At 42.0% G+C, this 11,105-nt stretch overlaps 1 protein-coding gene across 2 annotated transcripts; it reads right to left on the bottom strand.

Moving 5' to 3' along the window:
* Positions 1-4,390: 4,390 nt before the first annotated feature.
* On the bottom strand, positions 4,391-10,528 carry LOC136450487 (nuclear matrix constituent protein 1b-like). 2 transcript variants are annotated; one of them, XM_066450941.1, is made up of 8 exons: positions 10,120-10,528; positions 8,961-9,170; positions 8,162-8,415; positions 7,704-7,974; positions 7,478-7,561; positions 5,649-7,345; positions 5,384-5,555; positions 4,391-4,898 (listed from the first exon to the last, which is right to left on the bottom strand). In XM_066450941.1, the coding sequence occupies exons 1-8, from the start codon at positions 10,264-10,266 to the stop codon at positions 4,758-4,760; spliced, it is 2,976 nt and encodes a 991-aa protein (XP_066307038.1). In that variant the 5' UTR covers positions 10,267-10,528; the 3' UTR covers positions 4,391-4,757. The 2 variants fall into 2 exon arrangements, with proteins under 2 accessions (XP_066307038.1, XP_066307037.1); XM_066450940.1 differs by having other exon boundaries at positions 5,384-5,558.
* Positions 10,529-11,105: the final 577 nt, after the last annotated feature.

An 11,105-nucleotide genomic window follows, 5' to 3' on the forward strand; every position in this document is an offset into this window, starting at 1 on the left:
TATGGGACGAAATTTCATGCCGACATTTGGTTGCATAGAACATCTACTTCTATCTACTATCATTAAGCCAGTTTGCTTTGGCCGATGAAAGCCGTGTCCACGTCACCCGAAATTCCTGCAACCGTCCGATCTTGCCGTTTGAGGGCCTAGATCTCTTGAAATAGATTCCACCGGTGGCGGCTTCTCCTACTTCTCAGGCTTCTACTCTGCTTTTTCGACTTCTCGTTGGAATCCAACCAAGCAAATATATTGCTCGACTTCCGCTTCGACTTCTCGTTGGAATCTGGCCAGGCAAATATATTGCTCAACTTCCGCTTCTCCTCCAGCAACTGTAGCATATGGTTTGCATGAGAAGCCTCGATTATGGGAGAAAACAACTGAAGTAATTGCCTTTTTCCATAATGGAAACATTAAAAACAAATGATAACATTTTCCAGTTGTGTTTCAGCAGCTTCTAGGCTGTGTTTTACCTTCCCATCTTCCCTAAAGCAATATGCTAGATATTCATTTGCTATGTTTTTCTATCAGATTGTTCAGGCATCTTTGTTGAGCACGGACATTATTTAATTTAGAGTTGCTTTATGGAGGCCTAAAAACCATTCGTTTCTACTAGATTAATTTGCACAACAATCATAGATGTACCGTCTGTGCAATAAAAGGTGATGGACTGAGAGATCTTTAAAAAAAAGCGTACCTAGTGCAGAGAGCTCCTGCTAATTCTCCAGATTGGGAGATCTTTGCTTAATAAAAATAGTTAGCCTTTGCTATCTTTTGTTTGTTAATAACAACTTCTGAATTTTATCTTTGGAAACTGCATTTATCATATTCTAGGTGCTAATGCAAGCTCTTAACTACAGAGCGGAATTTTCATGCAGACTATCGCTGCTTCCTAAACCGCCAAAGGTAAAAATCCCTTTGCTATCTTTTGTTTGTTAATAGCAAATTCTGAATTTTATCTTTGTCAACTGCATTTATCATCTTCTTTTGAGGTGCTAATGCAAGCTCTTAGCTACAAAGTGGAATTTTCATGCAGGCTATCGCTGCTTCATGAATCGCCAAAGGTAAAAATCCCTCTTTGGGCTGCTTTCCCTTGTCAGCCAGTGCATTTCAGTTTGCTCCTATTTAATCGGATAGATTGTATGTACAGGTCCCAATTCCCAAATGTTTGTGACATGTGGTCATTTTACTACAGATGATACCATCACGATTCCTTGATTGCTATTATGCATCTTCCTATTTATAAAGTTGTGGTTTGGTTGCCTATATAGGTGTGCCTATGAATGCTCTGTTCTTTGTGAAAGTAAACTTATATGTACCGGAAAAGTGATAGCCTATAGTTCAATGTGTTGAACCATGCATATCAGTTGATGAAGGTGGGGATCCCATTTTTATCTCTGACAGTAACCAGCATAGGATCATCATTAGCAACAGCCATGGGATAATTCTAGATTATGCAAGCATAACTTCCCGTTACCTTGACTTATGATTTTATTTATATGACCACAAGGTTTACATCCATGCAGAATGATGAATTGTCATTTTCCTCCACTTTGCAGATTGGATCTTCCGTGAACTTTGAAGATTAAGAGTTTGAGTCACTCAATTTCTTGCACCCGCCTTTAGCATTTTACCATGCTGCCAAAGGCTGTCTATTTATTGTGGATTCAGAGGTATTATCCTTGGTAGATTGCCTTCTCATATTCTTTTTTTTACTGTTTAGATCTCCATGATATTTTCTGATTCAATTATGATATGTCTATATTTTCTAGGTTGGGCTCTCTTGCTGATCTAGGGGCAGTATTTTCTCAAACCTGTAGAGAACACCTTCCAAGTTCAGTTCATCGTTTTGCTGAGTTATCCTCTTTCTCTGCCTTTCTTACATGTTATCCTGGGAATGACAATGATTTCTGCTAGACACAACACTGATCATGTTCCTTGATCATTGATATGTTCACATCCTTCTTCTTTCTCAGTCCTTTCTATTTTTCAAGAAATTTGTAAATTTTAGGTTCTGCAGAGGTGTTTCCTGTCTAAAATGATGCAACGTATTTCACATATTAGACAATGTGCATTTGCTGTCCGAAAAGAAAATTGTGACAAAATTTACAGCCAGTTAATTCTTTGATCTATCATGTGTCCTAAAAAAAGAACATAGTGAAATCAGAAGAGATTTATTTCTCCATGATATTTTCCGATCCAATTATGACATATATGTCCGTATTTTCTAGGTTGGGCTCCCCTGCTTATCTAAGGGCAACACTTTCTCAATCCGTAGAGAGCATCTTCTAAGTCAGTTCATCGTTTTGGTGAGTTATCCTCTTCCTCTGCCTTTCTTGCGCGCCATTTCACCCGTGTACATTAAAATCCTAATATTATTTCTATCTAAAGATTAAACATATTTTTTTCTACGCCTTAACCAGGTAATTTGCCGACGCGCGCGAGTGGACTGTACTCTCAAAGCTTGCTTTGGACCCTGCAGCCGTTCCTCAGTATTCTCTCCATTCTGGCATTTTGCGCTATCGCAACAAAACCTGGATAGGCAATGACCCAACTCTGTAGCAGCGTTTGATTGCTGAGTTTTATTCCAGCGCATGGGGGTCATTCTGGAGTGCCTGTCACTCACATGCGCCTCAAGCAGTGTTTTGCATGGAAGGGTATGAAGACTGCTGTCAAAGAATTTGTGCAATCCTGCAGTATTTGTCAACAGTCCAAATATGACCGAGCTAATACACCTGGGCTTCTCCAACCGTTGCCAGTACCGGATTCTGCTAGGCAGGTAATCTCGATGGACTTCATCGAAGGTCTTCCTATGTCTCATTCTTACAATTGCATTTTGGTTGTGGTGGACTTGCTTATTAAGTACGGGCATTTTATCCCACTGAGACATCCATTCTCTGCTGCTGGAGTTGCAAAATCCTTCTTTGAGACGGTCTATCGCTTGCGCGGTCTGCCAGGCTCCATCATTTCTGATCGTGACAGGATCTTCACCAGTCATTTCTGAACTGAACTTTTCAAACTTGCTGATGTCAAATTATGTCGCAGCACGGCTTATCACCCTCAATCAGACGGTCAAACAGAACGTCTTAACCAATGCCTGGAGACATATCTTCACTGCTATGTTCATGCGTGCCCAGCCAAATGGAGTTGAGCTCTCGTATAACATTTGTCACCATTCTGCTATTGGTCGATCTCCTTTTGAGGCTCTTTATGGTTACTCCCCACGAATGTTAGCGATTGATCCTATGTCTGCTTCCAACTCTGAAGTCATCACTTGGTCTTCTGACCGACAGTGGATGAATCAGCTCTTACAGCAGCATTTGCATCGCGCTAAGCATCGCATGAAGAAACAGGCAGATCAGCATCGTTCTGAGCGCAGTTTCGATGTGGGTGACTTGGTATATTTGAAGCTCCAGCCATACGTTCAGAGCTTCTTGGCGCCCAGATCTCACCAAAAATTGGCTTTCAGATTCTTTGGACCATATCACATCACTGAAAGGGTCGGCTCGGTGGCTTACAGGCTTGATTTACCAGCTCATTCATCTGTTCATCCTGTATTCCACGTCTCTCAGCTCAAGAAAGCCGTGGGCGCTTCCCATCAGGTCACTCCGATTTTACCTTCTGACTTTGCTTTGCAATTGGCTCCTGAACAGGTTCTCCAAACTCGGCTGGTGCCTCGCGACAACAATCAGGTCCAACAAGTGCTGGTGAAGTGGAACAATCTGCCCACTACCTTGGCAACCTGGGAAGATTATGAAGCTTTGCGCCAGGAGTTCCCGCGCGCCACTGTTTGGGGTCAAGCAGTGTCTCAAGGAGGGGGGTGTCAGCAGCGCACCTGCCTAGGATACTGTTGCTGCTGATAAAGGCCGGCCCAGGGAAGCAAGGCCCAAGAAGCCCAACCCGAAGTATATCGGCAACAGCTGGTCCAGCTAAGGCGTTTGCACGCGTGGCTTGACGCTGAGCCTCTGTAATACTTAAGGAGAGAAGAGAGGAGGAGAGTAGTAGTTTATGTCTTATAACAGAATTCTAAATTTCTCGTCTAAGAACTTGTCCTGCCGAACCCTGTTCTTCTTCTCCTATTGCCTTGCTCTCCACACCTTCCCCCCAAACTCCCTCCATCCCCTCTGCTCTCTCTCACAGTATATACCGTATACACTTTCAAGATTTGCACTCAGATATTCATTTTTTACCAAAAAAAAAAGAGAAAGTGAATTAAAATATAAAAAAACATGGAGAAGCGTCCAAAGGGGACAAGGCAAGTAGGCCAAGTAAGGCTCATCGCACCAATAAGAGATTTCAATATACCACCGCATGGATTGAGGTGGATTCAATTACATCCAAACAAGGCCGCCGATACGCAAGCCACAAATCATGGCCAGATTACGACGAGCGCTAGCACTTCTGGACAATGGTACTAACCATGCAGGTCTGCAACGACCCATCATTTTTACACCAACCTGGAAACTGTCAACCACTTTACATGTTTTCCTGGGGGCAAGAAAACAGAAAAAAGAAACATACGGGGGCAGGGGCCAGTCCACAGCGCCTTCCAAAACCACCACGCTGCTCACAACACCTAAAGCACACAACCAAACCAGTGCCTTCCTCTACAAACCAGAAGGTAAGGCATGACAAAGCCAATGGAACTAGTAGAGCTTTGAATGCCAAAGGGGCCGCTGCTCACAATACCACATATCATCATAGGACAGATAACTGTCAGCCTACAGTTAGCCGTGTTATTTATCATACGACGAAGATAATCATGTGATGAGAAAACGCCAAATCTTCTTTGCTGATGACGTCTTCTCTTGCTCCTCGCCTTCATCATCAGAATCCTCATCTGGTTCGTCCTTGTCCTCGGAGTCCACAACACCATGTCCGTTTGATGGCTCAGCTGCAGACTGTCAAGGCAAAAAATAGCAAAACAGTTAGATAAATGCTACCGAAGAGAATCCATGTATGACTAATCATGCATATAACTTCTAAAAAATATGCTCAATAACATAATGGTAGCTCAGACAACTTCATTTCACACAAATTCCACTAAGAAAATTAGCAACTCCATATTGCATAGTTTAACAGTAAACACAAACATGGGTTTTTACTGGTGCCTCCAAATTTATATAATCACAATGTACAATTTTCCGAACATGGGATGCCATAAGTTCAAGCAATATCTACGATTAATAACAATGTTCTGATTAATCTGTTCACGGAAAGTTAGATGAATTCCTTCTAGTAAAACAAACCTGTCCTCGTATGTACAGATGCAAATACTAAATAAGGGGGGATACGCCACAATGCTATTATTGCACTAACATTACTCGTTCACAAAACAAGGTGGAAAACATTAACCAGGAATATATAATGAGCATTGAGTAGCTACCACTGAAATATCCTCTGAATGCTGGGAAGCATCTGATTTCCCATTTACTAAGAGTACATCATCAGATGAAGCCAGTTCGCCTGCTTGGGGATTATGCGGTCCCTTCTCACATAAACCAACTGGGACTGCGTCATGTTCATTCTTTGAACATTTTTCTTCTAGAACTGATGGACTGCTGGCATTAGACACGACGATACATAGTAAGAAAAAACTAAATTTTTATCATAAATTGAAACAGTTCAGTAATAAAAAAAAGGAAGGATACCAGTTGGAATCAATTTCTCCTCCAATCACTCTCAAAGTCTGAGTAGTGCTCCTTTGCTGCTTTCGTTTTGGCTGTAAAATTTCAGAGTCACCATGAGAGAGTGCATTATGAAGCCTCTTTTTCCCAACTTTCAGGCCATCGACAGTTTGTGGTACTTTCCCAGCACCATTTTCCAGCTGATGAGCAAATAATCCATCTGAATAGGCAGCAGCTAAGCTAGAGTCAATGACATCGGCCAACTTTGCAGGTACCAATCTATCATTGTGGGGATCAGCACTCTTCTCTAGAGAGCGTTTGAATATAAACACCTGAGCACATTTTCTGACCCAAGAAATTGGTGTGGAGACTGAAGGGGACACTTCCAATTTCTTTACACTAGTTTGTTTTGTACTAGCATTTTGATCCTCATCAGGAGACAGGTTACCATTCTCTTTCAGGTTTTCCACACCAACATGTTTTGATTTCCCACACTGTCTCAAAGACAGTTGCTTGTTCTCAGATTCAATCTTCAGCTCTTCTAACTCATTTAGCTGCTGGATTTGCAGTGTAATTGATTCTCGGTCTGAATGAAGCAGATTTCTTTGCTCTTGCAACTTCTCGCGTTGCTCATTAAGCGCGTCTATAGTGTTCTTTATTTCAGTCAGCTCTTGCTCTCTCCTCTCTCGCTCCAGCATAGCTCCTTTCCTCTCTTCCTCAAGATTTTGCAATTCAAGCCTGACGTGTTCTAGTTTTGAGCTGATAGTTTCCTTTTCAGAATTGATGTACTCAAGTTCCTTGGATTTTTTCTGCTCAAACTCCTCTTCTTTTTCCCTTAAATATGAATCTATTTCCATTTGCCTTGCCTTTGCAGAATTCAGTAACTCTATTCTCTGGATATCAATGTCTTTCTTCAGATCTTCTCTTTCTTGTTGTATCCTGCTTAGCCAACTAGCACGCTCTTGCTGCATCTTATTCATGAATTCATCATGTTTACGAGCAAGAGATTCTGCACTACTTTTGAACTGAACACGGAGATTTTCCTTCTCTTGTTTGATAATATCAAGTTCGTTCTTGAGATGCTCATCCATTACTCTTCGTTCTTCAGCAATCCTGGCTGCCTCCTTTTGTAGTTCCTCCTTCTTCTCATCGATCAACTCCCATTCAATCTCAAACCTTTCTTTTTCTGCTAATAGCCTTTCTGCATCAACCATTAGGTCAACTTTTTGGGCTCTTAGACTGTCAATTTCATCTTTAAGTTTCACCTGCAAACTTTGTAAATCTTCTCGTTCATTTTGGGTTATTGCTAGATTCTCCTGAGCTTCAATTGCTTCACGCTTCTCCTCCTCAAAGAAAGATTTTTCCTTCTCTAAATCCAATTTCATGTTCCGAATTTCCTCTTTTTCTTTTTGCAGTTCCATGTGCAGCGTCTCTCTCTCAGAGGAGAGCCTTTTCTCTTCCTCCCTTAACTCGTCTGATTTCTTCACCAAAGATTCTTCCTTGTTCGCTAACTCAGCAAGCCTAAGGTTGAGATTTTGTTCCCTTTGTGCCACTGCATCCTCCTGCTCATTGATGGCAGTTTCCCTCTGATCCAGCAAGGCTTTCCTCGCATCAATCTCTTCCTCAAAAGAAGCAAGCTTAATTTCCATCTCAGTGTCAAATTCCTGCCTTCTCCTCACCAAGGCAACTTCTTGCTCTTGACGCAGCCTTTCTATTTCAGCCTACAGCAAATATCTTAACGATTCAGAAGTGTGAACTCAAGATAAATTGTGCACACATCATACTGATTCAGAAGCATGAACTCAAGATAAACTGTGCACGCATCAAATGATACTAGAACTCGAAAACCATACCCTTTCTTTGCTTGCAATGGTCTCTTGGAGAACCAATAGTTCACTTTCACGTTTGTCAAGTATGGATTCCTTCTGAATTATAGACTACAATACAGCATTATATGTCAAAATCATAATCTCAGTAACAAAGTATTGCTAAGAATAAAAGAGTGAAACAAACTTCTATCATAAGCTTCACAACAGAATTCTGCTAGCTAACAAAAGAATAAAGTGAAACAACACATACCTCCTCCCTAGAAATAATTGCCTGCATGTTCAGATCCAGCTTATTTTTCTCTTCCAAAAGAACCTTTCTTTCATCTTCGAGATTGAACTTTTCGTCCTCCAACCTTTTCTCTGAGCGAGTTATGTATCCAAGTCTCTCAAGGATGTTGTCATCCCTCTGATTAAGAAGTAGTTGTTCTTTCAGTAAAGATTGCTCCTTTTCATGCAAAATTTTTTTGGTATCATCCAACGATTTCCTCAGGAGGTTAATCTCTTTCTCTTTCGATGCATTCCTGCAATAACATGTTGATTTAGATAAATCATACGGAAGATATTTCCACAGATAAAATCATCATTCTGAACAAAAGATCTGACTGCACAATTCACAAATTACTAAATCGGTAAGACATGCGCAATTGATAATGAACTCAAATAAACTACGAAATCCAACATAATTCCACAAGAAAGTTGAGTACATACTCAAGTTCTAAAGAAGATCGGTATCTTCTTAGCTGATCTTCACGATCTTCAATGTCTTGCAGACTTCTAAGAGAGGTATTGCGAGTTCGAATGCACTCTGCTTCTAAAGATTTTGCTGTGAGAAGTTTCTCTTCTGCTTCATCAAACTTTTTCTGTGCCTTCTCTATCATTTGAAGGGCTTCAGCCAGTTTTGCTTCATATGAAACTTTTACTTCAGCTGTTTCCCCACGCATATCATGAAGTGCCTTTTCAAGCTACATTGAAAACACGATGTCAGTACCAGAGTTTAATTTGAAAGTCCCATGCAATTCTAACTGAGAGAAATCAAATACCAAGACAAATCAGGAGTAACCTTTTGCTAGAATCCTAAAAAAATTCATACAACAAATATTGCCTACATGATTTTTCAAAATGAGCCTATACTCATGTCCAGCAAGAAACAGAAGTTTTAGTTGCACACAAAACTAAGATACTAGTGGAACAAGGGACTTTACTATCAGACGTTCTTGTTTTAGATCTCCCAGACTTCACTGCCTCACTACACTTTTACATGAAAAAGTTGATATATCAATGTCACTATGTTATCATGCACCAAAACCACAACAAGCTTCGCTTCAGAGACATCTGATTAAAAAAATATAACAAGCTTAGCATTCGGTGTATAATTTGACAAACCAATGGAAAACATCATTTTTCAGGTTTATGACATCAGCTTTCAGTGCATATTTTGACAAACCAAGGGAGAACATCATCTTTCAGGTCTATGACATCTCGGTGATTAATTGGAATGGAATCTTACATTTGATATGCACTCCTTCTGAATGGCTAGATTTCTTTTGAGGTTTTCTTCCCTCTTTCTTGTTTCAGCTAAAGCAGACTGCTGGGACGCTCGTTCTCGCTTGAGCATGATCTCAGTGGCTTCAGAAGAAGCTTTAAGCTGTTCATATTTGGACGTCAACTCCTTCCGCTCCAATAAAATAAGCCCAAGATTGTGCTGGTAATCATAAATCTGCAGAAAAAAGATTAGCATTGAATTAAAAAATCGAACAACTAATGGCAAAACACAAGTTGTCTATCTTTCGAGAGATTAAAAAGCAAGCAAAGTTTAAAGCTGCCTAAAAAGATAAGCAGAAGCAACCAGTTAAACAATATAGTGCATAACAAGACAATTTTTTCCACCACCCGGCCATGGAAAGGAACACATCACATTATCAATGGGAAGACAACGTCATTTTCTCAGTTAATATGTAAAGAATGTTAAGTAACTGAAACCAGAAATCATTAAATAAATTCATGTGTTAACACAATAACTGTGGCAAGTCATTATTTTAAACAACTCATCAGGCAATGCACATAGCCAAATTGTTGAGCTACAGAAAAATGAGGCCTCCGCATAGGATTAGTAGGAACTGATGGATCCAGCTTCTGCGGCAGCCTTGGAAGTAAAAGAAAATCACTCCAAAAATAGTTCGTAAAAAATGCAGTTGTGATATGCTAGAAAAAATAACTGCATGGCGAGCTAGCTGCCGCAGCTACAGCAGTTGAAAACGCGAATCATCGCAGCCTATACCAAAAAGAAAACCAGGGAAACACGAAGGAAAACAGCAGAACTTGAGCAACTACAACCCTGTGACTCAAACTGCAAGAGCCATAGAAGAATCGTTTCGAATACAGGAATACCAACAGCTAATTGAAAATACGTGCTTCTTTCACTCTTGGGCAACTCATCTGGCACAGCACTCATCGTCGTACCCAACAAATGGGGAAAAAACAGGGCAACGAGAAAGAAACGCCAAAATCAATTTTCCCTCCCCTCCCCCCGACGACATAATCTCGCCATTGTTTTCCCAGATTCTTGACAGGGCAACCCTACTCGCCTCCCTTCGAAAGAACCGGACTAGTAGAAGTACTAGGCTAGGTAACCAAGAAACACAGCGCGTCCACCGCGAGGAGACTACCTCTGACTCGAGCCGCGAGATGTAGCCGATGAGCGCCGCCTTGTCCCGCCGCCTGACGGCGTCCTCGTCGAACCCGGCCTCGCGAAGCTTCCTCCAGATCGCCTCGTCCCCCGCGACGGCGCCGCCGGCCGACCGCGGGCTCGCCATGGCCAGAGGGACCCCGGCGGCGGGGAACCCTAGCTAGCAGATCCTGAGTGCGCCGCCCGCCCAGCCGCAGCCGCAGCCGCAACCGCGCGGCGAGGTCACGCGTTCCTCGCGGCGGGCCGCGGGGGAGCTCAGTGCTTTCCCGGCCGTGGGTGAGTGGAGGCCTCTCTCTCTCCCCCGTCCTGTCACGACCCTCCTGCTTTTCTTTTCTTCCTCGCAGCCTCGCTTTCTTTCGTGCGAATGCGTCTGCGTGTCTGGGCCTGGGGTTTTAATTACTCGGGTTCTGTGGGCAGGAGCCGCAGGAGGGAAGGAGGGAGAAAATTGGTTTGGTTCGATGCGTGGACGAGGGGGGCCCAAATCGGATGCGCGGTGAGCCGTGGCGTGGACAGGGTGCACGTAGTCGTAGCGTAGGTGATCGTTGCTGTATTATCGGTCTGGATTTGATTGATTATTATTATTAGCGTGGACAGGACGAAGCAATTGTTCCTCTGACATCTAGAGCAACATTGTTGGGATCACAACACAAGTAGAATCTACAGATTGTTTCATGCCCTTGACTTTGCATTTCATCTCATTTTCAGCGTCAACATGAGCTAACAAGTGCATTAATTTACTCAAACATATAAAGGAATTGTTCTGTTAATAATTGACAATAACATAGCAGGAAGCAAATTACATCTAGAGCATGATATTTTCTTTAGAAATTAATAATCAGCAAATAAATAATGAGACTTAATGCAAGTATATTGGCAACCAACCAGTTAACTAGAAACCTAAAATACTATAGTTTCCTAAATCGAGTGGCCTAAGCACAGGTTGACTCAGAACTTGGCCACGAGACA

The sequence above is a fragment of the Miscanthus floridulus genome, chromosome 5 (assembly GCF_019320115.1).
Source record: "Miscanthus floridulus cultivar M001 chromosome 5, ASM1932011v1, whole genome shotgun sequence".
Classification (NCBI taxonomy): domain Eukaryota; kingdom Viridiplantae; phylum Streptophyta; class Magnoliopsida; order Poales; family Poaceae; genus Miscanthus; species Miscanthus floridulus.